Below are 18,313 nucleotides of genomic sequence, written 5' to 3'. Positions count from 1 at the left end.
GGGTCACTTAGGAACTTAAAAAAAATTCTACCCATATTGTCTGTATTGTTCATTACATTTTTTGTTAAAGTAGAATTTCTAAGGGCTCTGAGATATGATATGCCTGATTTGATCCTGAAGTGAAGGCTTGAACACTCTCTATCCATAAGTTCAATCATTAAAAGTCAAGCACAAAAGCACAAATGGGCACTTCTTTAAGACTTGATTTTACTAATAAAACACACGTTGCACAGAAGAGCAAACTAAAGAACCACATGAGAACTGTTACGTATGTTGTTTTAATGAACTGCTACAAACTATTCCAATCTTTTGGGTGACAGAGGCAACTTAAGATCTTGAATACGCTAGAAACAGACTCAAGTACCATTTCTATTTCCTTTACAAATAAACTTTTAACACCCTTTCCTCTAGAAATTAACACAGGTGTCTCCAGAGCTTCTTTGCAATCTGGCTTCGATTGGATATGCAATACACTCTAAATTCATTAACTTTTTCATGAAGTTGGGTTTTTTTGCCAAGCTCCCTATCAACCTTTAAAGTGTAGTCTAAGAAGAAAGCCTGTAAATTTCCCTTTACCACGTGCAATAAAACACAGGGTAAACAGTTACAGCAGATAAAAGCACTATAGGCGAATATATGTTGCTTAAAAGCTAAATCGCAAGTAGCATTTAAAACAGTTCACCTACCAACACCACCCATGTCTTTTGGAGACTTGTGCTGATGAATGGCAAAATATTTTCTACGCAAAGACACAGACACTGAAGTATTTACCATAGTATTATTAGGAGAAATAGCATACACTGAGAAGATAGCATTTTGGATGCAATCCAGACCCAATGACTTGTCTTTAAGTCAAGATAAGGAACACAACTCCAAAAAAGGTCAACCTTATAATTTAGAAGTTGAAAAAAAATAGAATTGATCACCTTATACATTATGTTATGATTTTTAGTTAAGAATTTAAAACAAAAAACTAAAATTACCAACAAGTTAAAATGCCCCAGTGTGTAAAGTGGCTTGTCTCCAACTGCACCTAAAGAAAATAAATTAATTTATGGTTGAAGTAATGGACTTGGACTCAAGAGAGTGAGGTTCAGTTCCTGTGGAAAAACTGAGCAAGTTACAATCCATGAAATCAGGATAACAACAGTTACTTATCTCAGAGTGGCAGTGTAATAATAAACTCATTAGTATTGGGTGATATTTTGGCCCTGTGGGCTATCCAAGTACATAGAAAGACATAGGAGATTTTGCTTCTCATGCAAACCACCATACATTTGGAATGTCTTATCTGAAACAACAGATGTATACTAAACATAGATTTACACTTGTGTAATGGAGTCGAATTTGGACCATTTTCTGCAATGCTTCATTTCAGTGCAAATTCTGAATGGCTAAATGAAATCTCACGTCTCCTTGAGCACATCTTTATGATGGAAAAGCAGCGGCTTTTACTTAGATGCAATAAGCAGCTTTTGTTTCTGTCACTGCACCATTGACAGGATTCTCAGTGTTCCCTGCCACTAACTGGTTGCATCTAATAGCTAATCCAGGAATGATAAGAAGAAAAGTTATAAGTAAATAATGTTCCCATCTGTCAGCTGGAATTTCTGATTTCTCTGACACCAATGGCAAAACTTGCCTCAAGAGTCTTTATGTGGTCATTCAAATAGACATAAAAAGGAGGAGGGCTGTTGACATTAAAACAAACCTCTGTATTACTGATCACATCCATAAGCACTCAAGCTATACTTGAAAAGATTAATGCCCAGAATGGTATTCTGAATTATGGATTGGTTGCTAAATTTTCTGTCTGTTGAATCTTAAGTAGTATGTTCAAAGATTTCCCCCTGGAAGCAAGGGCTTCTTCTGTTTAACTATGTAACTAGTAATACATCTGGTGAAAAGGTATGTAAACAGGACTCAAAAGCATTGAGTTAAATGGAAAGAAAGAACCCCACATCTCAAAAGCATTGAGTTAAATGGAAAGAAAGACCCCCCCAAAAGCAGCCATTCTGAAGGCATTGTTAAGTACATTTACCTTCCAGTTGGTTTCAGTTTGCTTCATAAATGTCAGTCCATTATTCAGGTTTACTTTCATTTCATTTATATGCGCTATGGTATGGACAGACCATGCATCTGTCTGATTTATAGATAAAGCCTGATGATAGGAAGAAAGAAAAAAAAAGACAATGCTTAGTGGAACATTTTAAATAAATACTTATCTACTAGGGCTATGCGAAGCTTTGGACCCTGATTCGATTCGGCAGAGATTCATAGATTATAGAGTCAGAAGGGACCCAATGGATCATCATGTCCGACCCCCTGCCCCTGGCAGGAAAGAGGACCGAGGTCAGATGACCCCTGCCAGGTGATTGTCAAGCCTCCTCTTGAAGGCCTCCAAGTTAGGTGACAGCACTACCTCTCTTGGAAGCCCATTCCAGACTCTGGCCACCCTTATTGTAAAAAATTTCTTCCTAATGTCTAACCTAAATCTACTCTCCACTAGTTTGCACACATTATTCATAGTTACTCCCTGAGGTGCTCTGGTAAACAGTGCATCCCCAATTCCCTGCTGTCCTCCCCTGATAAATTTACAGGTGGCCAGAAGGTCACCCCTCAGCCATCTTTTGTATAGGCTGAAGAGATCCAGATCTCTCAGCCTCTCCTCGTAGGGTCTTTCACAGAGACCTCTAATCATGTGGGTGGCCCTCCTCTGAACTCTTTCCAGATCCTCCATGTCCCTCTTGAAGTGCGGCACCCAAAACTGGACACAGTACTCCAACTGCGGCCTGACTAGTGCTGCATAGAGGGGGAGCATCACCTCCCTCAATCTTTTGGTCATGCATCTGCTAATACACAACAAGGTGTGATTGGCTTTGTTGATGGCCTCATTGCACTGCCGGATCATGTTCATCTTGGAGTCAACTATGACTCCAAGATCTCTCTCAGCCTCCGAGCTGCTGAGGAGGACATCCCCCAACCTGTAGGTGTGCTGGGGATTCCTCCTTCCTAGGTGGAGTACCTTACATTTACCTTTGTTGAACTGCATCCTATTACGTTCTGCCCACTGATCTAACCTGTCCAGGTCAGCCTGTAACTGCTCCCTGCCCTCTGGTGTATTAACTTTGCCCCATAATTTGGTATCATCTGTGAACTTGGAGAGGGTGCTCAACACACCCTCATCCAAATCACTGATGAAGATATTAAATAATACCAGCCCAAGGTTGAAAATGACCTGTCAACCACCATGCTCTGGGTGTGGTCCCTAAGCCAGTTAGCCACCCACCTGTGTAGGCATCTACTCCACAGTCCGTTGGCTTCCCTATGAGAATGGCTGAATTCAGTGGCCGAATTCAGATTCAGTGGCTGAACCTCTGAATCCAAATTGAATCAGAAGACCTTTTAATCTCTCTGAATCGAATCGGAACCCTCCAAATCGATTCAGAGAGATTCAAAAAGATTCAGCGATTCGAACGTAGATGCAGCTTTAAATGTTGTTTCTACATACCTCTAGGTACCAGGCAGCTTGTGAATGCTGTGATGGTGGGCCAGATGGCGCGTCCCACAGGAGTGCGGCGGGGCTCTCCAGCGTGCTTGGCAGCACACCCAGAAGTGGACCACAAGCACTTCTGGTCCACTTCTGGGTCCCCCAGGGAGCGCGCTGGGGGCCCCCCTGCGCCCCAGCAACTGGAGCTTCCCAAGTCTGGAGGGGCACCCGGGGTCCCTCTGCAGACAATCACCAAGCTGGGGGGAGTGCAGGGGAACCCCCCTGAGCACTTGGTAGCACTTGGACTCAGATGTGGACTGGAATTACTTCTGGTTCACTTCCAGGTTCGCTGCCAAGCATGCAGGCCCCCCCCGCCCCGTGCTCCTGTGGGATTCTCCATCTGCCCCACCATCACAGCATTCACGAGCCATGTGCCTGGTACCTGGAGGTATGTAGAAAAAATATTTAAAGCTGTGTCTATGGCTGAATCCCTGATTTTCCAAATCAGCATCAAATCTTCAGATTCAGATTTGGCCGAATCAAATCGGGGACAGCAATCCAAATCAATGAATCAAATCACTGTCCCTGATCCAGGCTGAATCCGAATCAAATACGGCTCGTTTCGCACACCCCTATTAGCTACTGCTAACATAGAAACTGAAGGCTAAGTCTCATATATGATGCAACTTTAGGTGACACAAAGTCCAGCTCTCTGCAAGAAGACAGAAATGGACTTTTCTCTGTGACTGTAGGGGGGCAGGATTAGGAGCAAGGCCTCAAGCTGCAGCAAGGGAAAATTAGGTTGGAGATTAGGAAGAACTTTCTAACTATAAGGGTAATAAAGCACTGGATCAGGCTACCTAGAGAAATTGTGGAATATCCACCTGGGTAAGTTTTCAAGAAAATGTTGAACAGAAACTTAGCTGGGATGGTTTAGTCAGGGCTGATCCAGCCTCGAGCAGGAGGCTGGACTAGATGACCCTGTGAGGCCCCTTCCAGCCCTGTTTCTATGATCCAATTAAATCTTATTTCTCAAATGAACATATGCAATATGGAATACTGAACAGGATTACAAGTTCAAAGGCTTTTAGCACCAGTAGTGGCCTGCTTACCTCATTGGCAAGCTTTTCAGCATGATCAAACATGTTAGTTTCCAGCAGTCCAAAAGAGAAAATGCCTTTCACATAGCTAAATGAAAGGAAAGAAAAATCATTTAGAACTCTAAGGATGACACTTATATTGCAAAACGCTAGAAGTATGCGTGACAAAAAATTTCATTCACGGCAAGTTGTAACACTCAACAGCAGAGAGAAAAAGAACTCAGGAGCTGATTTTCCTATAAAAATTAGAAATCCACCAAATGGCCACCTCGCTCTTTCCTTCTCACTGTACACTTTTTAGGAAAAATCATGTTTTCCATATGCTTGTGCAGGCCGGGCGCGACCCGAGCCCTTTTCCGTGCTGCACGCGGGCTGTGGCCAGCAGCCCGGGCACGCCGGGTCGGAGAGGGAGGGCCGACGAGCTGGAATTAGGCACAAACGCTTAGCGGTAGTTTTAAAGATTGTTTACTTACACCGAGATGGCAGTGGTGTAGGCTGGAAAACTTGCTTGAGTTGCGGTTACAGACAGGAAAGAAGAGAGGCGGACAAGAGTTCTAAACTCGTGAACTCTAGCCCAATCCGGCTGAAGGCTCTGAACACGCGAGCCCGTCGTCTCAACCGAAGAAAGTACTCGTCCGAAAGAGCTCTGAATAAACTCACACGAAGTTTGCTAGGCTCCGTGGGTCCTTCTGCTCACTCATCCACACGAAGTTTGCTAGGCTTCGTGGGTCCGGTTCTTTTGCGCGCAGGGAGGGATACGTCTAGGCTGCGATCGGCGACGGGGAGAGGCTAGAGGCTGATCAGACCTCTGTTGCGTGCTTGAAATGCGTTGGGTCCGTAAGGATCTGCAACGCTTAGAGATCTTCACACAGCGTGAAGTCTCCTCCTCCCGGTGTTCGTGGAGTCCTCCAACTTGGGCGGAAACCACTCAAGCCTTTTATACGGCTAGCAAGCCAATCACTAGCCACCACATGTGAATAATTTAGAACTGGCCAATAATGGGGCTCAAATTAGCATACAAATGGCGGGAACTCTTTGCAACGAGCATTTCTGTGCTGCAACAAAGAAATGCACCCTGCAAAGAAAGCTTCAAATTGACGGGAAATTCTCCCTTGCACCGGGGTTCTCTTTTGCAGCAGAAAACTCCACCGTGCAAAGAAGCTGCAATTTAGCGGGAACAATTTAGCAGTGCCGAAGCACACAAAAACAAAAATCACACCCTTTGGGTTGTGACAATGCTCTGTTAAACTCACAGAGAACTGATTATGATGTAGAGTATTATTTTAAAGGAAATGACATTTTTTGTAGTCAATGAAACAAAGTATGCAAAGCATACAAGATGCAATGCATATATTCCCGAACTTGATAATGCATGCAACATTATACTATTTTACTAATTAAATTTTGCAGTGAAATAAATTTAGAGAGATGGAAAAGCACTTTTAAGATGGATACTTATATGAGACCAAAAAAGGAAACATTAAGGGTACGTCTAACTCTAAGATATCTACAAACTCTGAGCTCAAGGACAAGCTAGCCACTTCTCCCTCATCTACCTGTTTTGATCTTAGGTGTGTCAAGCCTGGGTTACTCATCTGCCCTGTGCTGCCTTTGACTTCAATACAGTGGTAGGATTTATGGGGGTATACCCCAAACTCTGTACGGAGTACAGTCTTTCCAGGAATTGGTCTGAAGTACTCTTCAGAACTGCTGGGCTTTTCTTAATATTGCTTAAACTACAGCAAGGCAGATTTAGATCAAATCTCTGGGAAGAAAGTTCTGACTGAAAGAACACAAGATAAAAACTATGGATCTTTTGGAGAGGTAAGAGAGGATGGAAAGCCTTTTGGCCATGACAGAAACATGCAAAGGTGTGGGATACAAAGGACTGAAGGAAGCATACAAGACACGCTGGGCCAACATGATGAACATTATGATTGCTGCCCTGCCCGTTCATATATACAGGGATGGTAAATATATGCTCTATATCTTCACTCTCTAAAGGAACCAACAAATATATTAACTACAAGGGAAATTAACTCTATTGTTCGGTAAGGGCTGATTAACTACAGAGTTAGGTTCATCAACATACTATGGGAATCACAGGCAAGGTTCATGATGCAACAATTCTGAGAAAATCAGGCATTGGCATGCTTGGATAAAGTGGGATCTTATTCTTTCCCAATACCACCACTACTGATGGCTTGTGGATACTTCCATTATTTGGAGACTGGTAGGGGCCTTCTTATCCTTTCAGTCTAGATCCCGACGTTTGTAGGCGACTGATTGTCAACGGCTCCTTACAATCATCCACTCCATCCCCTTACACACCATGGCCTCAAGAATCCCATGATTTTAAAAAACAAGCTAACCCAAAAAACTATGATGTGTCACAGGTAACAAGAGGGAAGGCATTTTTCATACATGACTTTTGCCAGAGATGTCAGTACAGCTAGGATTTCACCCCATGTCATTTATGACACATGAAAGCTATTAAAAAAAAATGCTCCATTTGGGCAAAATCTCATTTAGAAAAAAATAAGCAGTGTATCAGTAGGAACACAGAATAAATGTTCATTCTTCTATATACTGGTAGTTAAGTTTACCTCATCCATATGCTTGGATGGGGCTGTAGGGATAATCAGCACATGTACACAGCCCCAAATAACGCTGCTGACCAGATGACCAAAGCACAGGCACACCAGATGTAGGTAATCCAATCAATAATTGAAGACAACCTATTACATACCTGCTCAGAGGCATATCAGGTGTCCAGTGAGGATAAACCCGGGCAACAGAGTCTCGCATTTGTATATGATGGCCCAGGTAAAAATAAGTGCCCTGGGAGAATTTGAGTGCTAGCATGTCAGTTGGATGGTCCTGGAGAATCTGATCCCATACTGTACAAGCTTGGGGAAGATGCCTGGAGATGAGAAACCATATTTATATTAATCATCAATAGAACCAACGAGATTCAAGTGCCTCCTCCTAATATTATTTCTAAACCCATATTACTCTGTCAAGAAGGAAACTCAATGACAAATGAGTCTTCTGCCTTGCAGTAACTTCTTAGTTTTTAGATGTATAAGAACATTAGTTACACTGTCTTCAACATACACCTTATTCTAAACCAGGAATGTCAAAGATAAGGCCCACAGACCATATCCACCAGGGAGAGCCATGTTACCTGGCCCGTGGGGCTTGTGAAGGGGTGGGATGAGCCCACAGGAACTTGGGGGTGGGATGAGCAGGGATAGGGTGGGTTATGATCCAGCCCACAAGGAGGTAGGCCTACATGTGATAAATCACAGAGATTGAATGATAAAACCAAGCCATGCCTCCCTTTTTGCTCCACTAAAAAACAACTACTTACCCACGAACATACAAATCTAATGCAGACACATGTAGTTTCTCCCTCTCGGTCAACAACTGTGATTTTGAAAGAGCCATCATCTTCTTTACTGCACTGTCCAGCTCTTTGTCTAACCGCACTGAACTCCCAGTGCCAACCAGAGCCAAGCCATTAGCAATCACATGTCCCATTGCTGAAAAAACAACAGATACTAACTTCAGATATGCAGAAATGCAGATAGTTTAGCAGATACAATAAATGTGGGCTAAACTACTGAGGTATTTTTCAATGACGTCATACCAGTAAACAGTAGTGCCAAAACTGGTTACCGTCTAACAGAAAGCCCAAATCACACACTGAGTTACTAGCAGGAACCTGACATTTTTCTAGTCAGAAAACTGGTTATTTTCAAATTCTCCTTAAACATTCCTACAACTCTCCTCTGTCCCCAAATACCAACTTTAGTATTAGGAATGGTACTAGGTGCCAATGCTTTTTCAGGCCTACTGTAGAAAAGAACTTTTGTAGAACAGTTTCCCTCTGCTTCGTAATAGCCCATGCACAAAAATGACAATGAAATGCAGATCACAGTGACTAGAGAGGCACTGTGGCCAGAGGCAGCAACAGCTAAGAAGTTAGAGAGGACTTAATACCAGGTTATCAGTAGGGGGACTGAGAACATGCAGGGATAAAGATGGAGATGGTTGGAGAACATGTAAGACACTAAGTCACAATGGGACGTAACCTCACTGGCAGTGAGAGAGAGAGAAAGCGTGAGAGCAAACAAGTTTGGAATAACATAACAGGTACACAGAAGATCAGGACTCATGGGTTGTTCATTTTATTGGCTGCAATACACATCACAGAGGAGCAACACATTCCTCTCAGACTGCCTCTACTCCCTGCTTGCTGTCTGCAGTGTAAGGTTCCTTTCCAATGGGAAATTTTCCTTCTGTAGGGTTTTCTGGGGACAGACAAATTAAATTTGGCAGAGTTAAACAGCTGCAACATGATAGTTACTATGTTACAACAGACAAATAGTTAGCAAGGCTCCCTCTTCCCAGTTGTTTAACTCCTGTTTTTGTTCCCTTGTTATTTACACTCAAATACTGCTCTTCTGATGCTGGTCATCACAAAACTTGTTCTTGTCCACCTCACAGTGCCTTGCTCCATCTGCAAGATGACTCTGCCAACCAGAGTGGCATTCTGCACTCCTTTCCCAATCATCCACAGAGATTTCAAATTATGCTAAGACATCTTTGCAAGCATCCTGAAATCTGCACAGCAGATTCTTTCCTCTTTTTTCCCAGGGGAGGAAAGACTCTGCTGTTCGGATTCAGAGCGTTGTGGTGCATGGGTGCGCCCTACTGTGCACAGGACTGTCATTCACCCATTGGACTCAGCAGCCAAAGTAGTCATCGGCGCATACACCATGCCCTGTAACGAGCGACGGTGCCGATTGAGATACTGCTCAATGTAGCAAGATCAGACTAGCCAGTACAAAATGTTTGGCATTCTACTCTGCAGCTCTAGTCTCTGCTATGGGTAAAATTCTCCTCAAAATGCAAGCTAATTCAAGAATGGAATGGATACTAAAGACGTTTTAACACCTTTGTCCTGTGTACAGAAATGTCTCAAAAATTGTAAAGAAGGTATACACTCAACAAAGATAACTTTAAATGCATTTTAAAATAAATTTATTTTACTTAGCCAACCAAACAAGCAAGCCTACAATTCCAAACTTTCATTTCACAGTACTTTCTACTCGTCAAAAGATACTCCACCATGCCACATGAGGATTGCTATTTTCTTTACCAATAAATCTGTCCTTTACATACACTATTATTCATAACTGCTACCATGTTCATCTTCCAGCAGGAAGGATTTGCACAGTACTGTATCCTTCTGATGGCCTAATCCAGGGATGTCCAACAGGTAGTCCATGGGCTGCATGTGGCTCCTGAGAGAATTACCTGTGGCCCTTAGGCTTCCTGTCCAGGCACCACTCCCCACCATCACTCTCTAATCTCTAATCTGATCCCTAATCAAATTGGGATCAGAATATAGACAAGCAGAGACTCTGTGGGTTAGGATCCAAGGAGGTCGGGATGAAAGGGACCTGGTGGTGGGGGTCTACTACAGGCCTCCTCACCAGGTGGATGAGGTAGACAGGGAATTTTCCAGGCAGCTCTCAGAGACTGTGCAGTCTAGAAACATGGTAGTCATGGGGGACCTTAACTACCCAGACATATGCTGGGAGAAACAGTCAGCTAGATCTAAGCGCTCACGCAGGTTCTTAACCTGTATTCAGGACTTTCACCTAACAAAGGAGGTAAGGAGTCCCACCAGGAGTAATGCCTTGCTTGACTTGGTGTTGGCCACAGGGGATGACCTGGTGGGGGACCTGCAGATTCAGGGCAACTTAGGGGACAGCGATCACCAAATGATAAAATTTACTATACAGAGAAGAGTGGGCACTATACCTAGCAGGACACAGGTGCTAAACTTTAAAAAGGCTGACTTTATTGGCCCAGGGGATTGGTTAGCAGGGTACTAGAAACCAAGAGCCTAGATGCTTTGGGGGTCCAGGAGGGGTGGTCATTCCTCAAGGATACCATTCTTTGGGCTCAGAGTGAGACAATCCCATGGCAGAGAAAAGGGGACAAAGAGGCCAGGAAGCCCCTTTGGCTAACCACGGTCACCCAGGATACCTTAAGGACACAAAAAGTAGCATACAGAAAGTGGAAGCAGGGGGTAGCTATCAAGGAGTACACTTCCTTGGCCTACACCTGTAAAGAGTCAGTCAGGAAGGCCAAGGCAGCTTTAGAACTCAGGCGAGCAACAGGGATTAAAGATAATAAAAAAATCTTTCTTTAGGTATGTTGGGAGCAAAAAGAGGGTGCAGGGTAGCATAGGACCCCTACAGGACAGGCGGGGGCGAGTGACAGATAGCAGGGACAAGGCAGAGCTCTTTAATAAGTTTTTTGCCTCTGTCTTCTTAAATAGGAATCTAGATGAACCCTCAATATGTATCACGGACATCAGCAAGGAGAACATCAGCCGACCAACAGTCAGTGCTGACACGGTAAAAGGATACTTGGAGGGACTGGACGTGTTCAAATCACCGGGACCAGAGGGACTCCACCCATGGGTAATGAAGGAATTAGCAAGTGTCACAGCTGAACCACTAGCAAGGATATATGAACACTGATGGTGCTCGGGTCAGGTCCCAGAGGATTGGAAGAGAGCCAATGTCATCCCAATCTTTAAGAAGATTGAGGAAGGAGGATCCAGGGAACTATAGACTGGTCAGCCTTACCTCTATCCCAGGGAAATCCTAGAAAAAGTTATCAAGGAACACATCTGTGGGAGCTAATGTGATGCAGAGGGATAACTAACATGGGTTTATAGCAAGCAGGGCCTGGCTGATTAACCTAGTTTCTTTTTACGACAAGGCCACCAAATGTTTAGATGCAGGAGTTGAGGTGGATGTTATCTATCTGGACTTCAAGAAGACCTTTGACACGGTATCTCATATCATCCTTATTAATAAACTGAGGAGATTTGCCTATGGTAAAATGGGTAGCAAACTGGCTCAGGGGTCGCACTCAGAGAGTGGTGGTGGATGGGTCAGTGTCAACCTGGAAAGATGTGTGCAGTGGGGTCCTTCAGGGCTCAGTTCGGGGGCTGGTGCTATTCAACATCTTCATCAGTGATCTGGATGAGGGGGTGGGAAGCACTCTGTCCAAATTCGCAGATGATACAAAAATATGGGGTGAAGCTAACACCCTGGAGAGGAGGAACCAAATCCAGGCTGACCTCAACAGGTTGGGGAAGTGGGCAGAGAGCAACAGGATGCAATTCAATAAGGACAAGTGCAAGGTGCTACTTCTAGGGAGAAAAAACTGCCATCATAACTATAGGCTGGGGGGCGACCTTCTCAGCACCACTGAGGCAGAAAGAGATCTTGGAGTCACTGTTCATTCCAGGATGACCATGAGTCGTCAATGTGATGAAGTAGTTGGCAGAGCCAATCGCACCTTGTAGGTGCTTCGCAAACAGGTCCAGGGAGGTGATTCCCCCTCTATGCAGCACTGGTCAGGCTGCAGCTGGAGTACTGTGTCCAGTTCTGGATGCCGCAGTTCAAGTGGGATGCAGACAACCTGGAGAGGGTCCAAAGAAGAGCCACTCGTCTGATTGGAGGCCTGCAGGGAAGGCCCTACAAGGAAAGGCTAAGTGACCTTAACCTCTTCAGCTTCTCCAAGAGAAGGCTGAGGAGACCTTGTGGCGGCGTACAAATTCATAAGGGGAGAGCAACACGAAGTAGGTGATGAGCTGTTCACCAGGGCACCCCCTGGAACAACAAGGAACAATGGCCATAAGCTACTGGAGAGTAGGTTTAGACTGGACATTAGAAAAAAGTCCTTCACAGTCAGGGTTGCCAAGATCTGGTTTCCAAGGGAGGTAGTGCTTGTCCCATCCTTGGGGGTCTTCAAGGGGAAACTGGACAGGCACCTGGCTGGGATCACATGATCCTAGGTTTGGTAACCCTTTTCTTGCCTGCCAGGGGCAGGGGTTCAGACTAGATGGCCCACTGAGGTCCCTTCTGATGCTAGAATCTATGAATCTCTAACTGTTACTGCTTCCTGCCCCTATTCCTGGATGTAGGACATGGTGGCACAGCCTGCAGGGCCTAGGGGTCTGCAGCCAGAAGGCTTGGAGAGAGTTAGGGATACTGCACAGTGTGGAGGTGGCTGCCATGCACCAGGAGGGGCCCATTTAACATGACATGATGAGATGTGGCATGGCATGTGGCCTTCACGGTATAGGCCAAGGGGTAGGCAGCTTGCAGAGCATGGGCTTGGGAGGCCTGCAAGGCCTATCCACTCAGAAGTTGGACAGCTCTGGCCTAACCATACTACCTTGCACAGTAGGACTGATTCCCAAATCCAAGTTCTCTTTCTGTGTACCACAAATTAATGATTTTTCTTTTTCCTTGTTACATTCTATTATCTTTTTTTATTGACCTATTTACCATTTCTCCTGTTTGCTACTGAAAACAGAAGTAAAACACAGACAAAAGATACTAGAGAGAAGAAAATGTGCTAGAGAAGGCAAAAAGGATGTCCAAAACCAAAAATGTTATCCTAACCCACCAGATCTCCTGAGAAATATAAGTTAAGCAGATAAAACCACAACACTACACATCCAGCAACAATACAAACAATCAAAAGGTTATACTTACTAAAATTTGGATCTGCTGCTTTTAACTTGGCGAGACATCCCTCAATGCCTCCCAGGCTCATATCATTGGTCCATGTTGCATACTGCAATAGAAAAGGACACTGACTAGACACAAGTGGAATTGTGTTTCTTTTCACTGCCCTAGCTGAAACTCAAGTCATATAAAGGTTAAAAAAAAAGACTGAATAGATATTAGATTCAGAAAGAACATTAAATCAGTAATCGTATAAGTTGGGGACTCTGCTCTTTGGAACTATGGTTTTATCCTGACTGTTCTTTCAGTCTGGAATTTGGAAATCAACTGAAACAACACAATCCTCTGAATACCCACTTAACCCAAACCCTTCTGTCATACCTGAGTCAGTATGGCATCAAACATGTTGCAAGCCTCATTACTAGTTGTGGACAGAGCAAGTCCAGCATCCTTCCAGGCCTGAAAAAACATGAAAATGTGAAACTGTTTACTCATAATACACTGATTTCTTAGATGCCGTACTTGTTGAGACAGGAATTGAAGTAACAGGTTTCCAGCAATGTCTTTCACCTGCCAAAAGAAGGCTGACAGGACAGTGTGAATACTCACATACCTCTTTTACTCAAGTAAAATTATGCTTGCAAACACCTCTGAAAGGGGGTAGCGGGGGAGAAATAATAATGATGGAAGCAAGGGTAAAATAAATTGTACAGTAGAGTGTCCTCTGTGGTCTTGTAACTCTAGGTTAGTTTCCCAGATGGGGAAATATATATACTGCTGGTGGTATGTGGCAAATTCCCAGAAAGTACACAGAGAAAAGAATGGGAAAGCAGAATAAAGAAAAGCAAAAATAAAAAATGAAAAACACTCTTACTCATAGTGTGGTTGTAGTTGTTACACATTACACTGTCATTTTTGACAGGAACCAAGGGTAAATAAATATTAATTTTCTACATTTTTAGTGGCCTCGCGGGCGGGATAGAGTGGCCTCGCAGGCCGGATCTGGTCCACGGGCCGTATTTTGCCCACCCCTGCATTACACTGTGCATGGCACAAATGTTTATGGGTGCTAGTTCTAGCTCAAGTTTGAAGCAGTCACACCTTCAGGTCAGCAGCAGGGCCTGGAGGACTGAAAGGTAGAATCTCTACCCCCCCCCCACCTCCAGCCCCATTCTGGACTTCTCCCCAGCCCCTTGGGGTTCTCCCAGTTCCCCCCAAGCCCCCTGGGCTCCCCAGAGAGCTGCAGCAATTCAGCAGTGGTCAGGCAAGCAGGTTATCCCTTCCCTGCCTGCACCCCCCCAACAGACAACAAGGTAGCCACAATTAAGGGGTGGGGATGGGGGGAGGGCGAGGGGGCAGTGAGCAGGGATCTGGGGTACTGGGGAGGGCCAGGGTGGGGCAGTGGGACTGATCCGGGCCAGTGCAGGAGAGGAGGCCAGTGGGGTGGTTACACTAAGATGTAACCTAGAATGGCTACCCCTTACTGTAACAAGCTGCATACAGGGATTAGAGATAATCCTACCACTGAGTGGCATAATTTTGAGCCACATAACGAGTATTTATAACCAACTTCGGGTTTTAATGTGTGGACAACCCAGGGGTTAAGAGCTCCAGGAACCACCCAAAATTACCATGCAACAAGGTCCTTACTATTTTATTGTCTGTAACCCAGAATCATACGGTACACAGAAGCCTAATAAACTTAAAAGTACATGACCCAAAAAAGTATGAGTGCCAGTGCTATCTAACCATTCACTCTTTAAACCTCAATTATTAGCTACCCTCATCAACTTCAGAGTGCCCTTCTAAAAACAACTACAGGGCACCAAAATTCTGCGCTTCACTATTTAGGAGAAGCAGTTCTACCATTTGACAATACAGGTTTCCCTCAATTTATGTGGTATGTGCATTCCCGGAGAACGGCGCATAAATTGAATTTGCATAAAGCGAACCCATTTTACAATGCAACAAATGGGGATAGGTTCCCATAGCGGTGAGGGAGGGAGGGAGGCTGGGACTAGGGAAGGGGTGGGGGGAGGGGTGCTGCTCCCAGGGCTGTACAAGGCAGCAAAACAGAGGGAACCGAGCAGCACTCACCCCAGCCCCTGTTCCAGCAGCCCGGGAGTGGCTGGCGCCAGTTGCATACAGCTGCTGGGCTGCACCATGCTTTGCCTGTTCCCACTGTGCCTAGGCTCCACTTATCTACACTCACCTCTGCTTCTGGGCTGCACTATGCCCTGGTTTAGGCATTTGGTATCAGCTGCTCTCGGGGTAGCTCCAGCATGCAGCCAACCCCAGCTGCCACCAGCTGCCTGCACCAGAGCATGGTGCAGACCAAGAGCAGAGGTGAGTGTGGACAAGCAGAGCCCAGGCTTGGGGGGGGGAAGGGGGACAGGCAGAGCACGGTGCAGCCCAGTGGCTGCCTGCAGCTGGTGCCGGCTGCTCCCAGGGTTGCTGCAGCCGGGGCTGGGGTGAGTTGGGCCATGGCCCCTTCCCCTCCCCCAAAAGACTTACCTGCTTGAGCGGGGGGGGGGGAGTCTATGCTGATCACATAAAAGCAAATTTACCTTGCATATAATGAATTATGGGTCTAAATATGCTCATTGCATGAAAGCAAATTCGCATATAAAGAACCTGCACAAATTGAGGGAAACCTGTACTTGCCATATCCCTCAATTGAGTGGAGTTGTTAAAAGAGAATACGCAGAAGAACTCACAGGGCCACTGGGTAAGACTAAAAGGCAATACAGAAATACCAGAAGAATTCAGCCGTACAAAATTTAGTGACCATATCACACCCTCATTGGATAAACTGTCCAACAAAAACTGAGGTTTTGCATCTTGCATGGTAATTTATAACCATGAAATCTAACAGAAAACCTCATTTACTAACTGGATTAGATGATGTAAGCTTTACATCATGGGGTAGTTGGCAAACTTTCATGGTTGTCTTTATGACCATTCCTAAAAGAAACCCGCTACTCTGATGAAAAACCCAACAATCGTTCTGAAAAACACCTAATTTACTATAAAAATGATCTGTACAACTATAATTCTTCTCCTTCATACATAGGCAAATGGTTTTTAATAGCATGCTCTATTTGTCTGACAGGACAGCTACACAAGGGGTTAGAGCTTAAGTGGCATGGGAGATCTTAATGTCAGTCCCTAAACTCTCTGGAGTTTACCTTTAAAATCTAAGCAGCATTCTTTTGATATTATCTTTTTCATAAGTAATCTAAAACTACATTGACCACTTTTCTTTTTGTGTTTCTGTATTGAAGCTAATAAATGCTTTTAAGATCAACCTCCTCGGGGAACAGACTCACATCTAATACGTTTTATCCACTGGATAATCCTAGCGATATTTAATGAGCTACACAAAGGATGACAGTTCAAAATCAATTTCCTTCCCTTACATAGATTTTATAGAAAATACACATGAAATAACTTGGTAGCCACCTAATCTCTTCTCCACTAATGGACAATTATTCCTGGTATCTTTTACAGTATTTGTCTAGACTCAGTTTCCAGTTTAAACTACTTTTTAATATGAACTCAACCGTGAACATCTGAAGCAACTAACCACTGACAACATGTGTTTTAGAAACCTCAAGAATTTCTTCACAGTGATTCACAGAACCATAGAAAATGAGGGTTGGAAGGGACCTCAGGAGGTCATCTAGTCCAACCCTCTGCTCAGAGCAGGACCCCCCCCCCCAACTAGATTATCTTGGGTAAGGCTTTGTCTACCTGGATCTTAAAAACTTCAAAAAAGGGAGTTTCCACCACCTCTGAGTAGCCTGTTCCAGTGCTTTACTACCTTCTTTTGTACCAGTGCCACATAAAAACAGTTGGAAGTACACACCCAGTTGGAAATTTGTGTACTTCCAACTCTGTTGTTGTAGCCGATCACAACACACAAACAGTTGGAAGTACCTGTATGCATGGGCAGAACTATTGGAACGTGTGCTAAATTTACTGGACTACATACAAAGATTTAAAACGCACAGCAAACTAGGCCAAATGTAGTCAAAACAGACAAAAGATGCTGTGATGTCAGTCCTGGATTATACTTATTTATTTACTTATTTATTTTTAATTTCATGTCTCAAGCCAAAACAGTCAAATTATTTAATTTCACCCACTGAGCAGAGAGCCCAGTCATTCAGGTCCACCACCAGCAAGTATGTTCCCTCCCAGACTCTTCAGTTTGGGGGTTCAGATACTCCCAAATCTATGGCAGGCATCCAGCATACAGGAACCAAGCCCACAGGTCCTGGGGTTCAGATGCCCCTGAATCTTGTTTGCCCTTAGCAAGAGACCAAAGAAGCAAGATAGGGGGAAATCCCCCATGTGAGATCCTCCCAGTGGGAGGCTAGACTCTGTTAGGGGGGCACTATCCATGGTGCATCCATCGGACAGGTCTCCAGCCTTCACTACATGACTGCATTCAAGGTGATCTGACCTCCCCAAGAAAACCTGAAGCCATTACAGTGAAAGGCAAATCTCTTCTTCAGAGTCATAGAAGTAAACCTAACCTTCTCCAGCATCTTGGCAATGCCTCCCACGTGCCACTGCCAGTTATTGCAGCACCAGAGTTAATATAACCACACCTGAGTTAAGGTTTTTAGCTGGGGCTAAGCTTTAGTCTACAGCAGCGTTTCTCAACCTGCGAGTTGTGACCCATAAGTGAGTCACAAGAATGTATGGAAGGGTCGCGAACTAACTTTTAAAATGGGTTCTCCTTTACAGGACAAAAAACGTGGGAAACGGTGGGCTTTCCCCTTGCCAGCTGGTAGAGCTCCAGCCTGTGAGGGGCTGCTTGGGGTCCCCGTGCCCCATGCACTGGGTCTGAGCAGCGGGTGGGGAGCGAGGGGCACGGGGTCAGGACTGGCATCGATGTTTACAGATGGGCCCTGGTCCGACAATGGTTGAGAAGCACGGCTCTACGGGGCTGGGAAATGAAGAGGGGGGCAGGAGGGGCCACTGCAGAAGAAAAGAGGGCCTCAATAGCGAAATGACGCCCGCTATCAAGGAGAGGAGGGCCCCTGCCACACGGGCAGGGAGAGAAGCGAGCGGGAATCAGGGAGCCACGCGCGGGGAGCGGAGCTCCTCAGCCCTGTCTGGGGGACAGAGGCCGCGGGAGCCCG

General features: G+C 44.9%; 1 protein-coding gene across 2 annotated transcripts in view; it reads right to left on the bottom strand.

Annotated features, from left to right (window-relative positions):
• Nucleotides 1-18,313, bottom strand: part of LOC102374506 (tetratricopeptide repeat protein 38-like) — a 41,220-nt gene that overhangs the window by 22,502 nt on the left and 405 nt on the right. For both annotated transcript variants that reach the window (XM_025214154.1, XM_006032391.3), the window contains exons 2-7: nt 13,542-13,619; nt 13,188-13,269; nt 7,964-8,135; nt 7,340-7,513; nt 4,603-4,678; nt 2,042-2,161 (exon numbers count right to left, since the gene is read on the bottom strand). In XM_025214154.1, coding sequence (XP_025069939.1) covers nt 2,042-2,161; nt 4,603-4,678; nt 7,340-7,513; nt 7,964-8,135; nt 13,188-13,269; nt 13,542-13,619 — 702 coding nt within the window. The remainder of the gene's footprint in view (nt 1-2,041; nt 2,162-4,602; nt 4,679-7,339; nt 7,514-7,963; nt 8,136-13,187; nt 13,270-13,541; nt 13,620-18,313) is intronic.

Source organism: Alligator sinensis, unplaced genomic scaffold (assembly GCF_000455745.1).
Source record: "Alligator sinensis unplaced genomic scaffold, ASM45574v1 scaffold91_1, whole genome shotgun sequence".
In the NCBI taxonomy this organism is placed as follows: Eukaryota; Metazoa; Chordata; order Crocodylia; family Alligatoridae; genus Alligator; species Alligator sinensis.
Note: the sequence above shows the minus strand (reverse complement) of the source record. Positions and strands in the feature narration are given on the sequence as shown.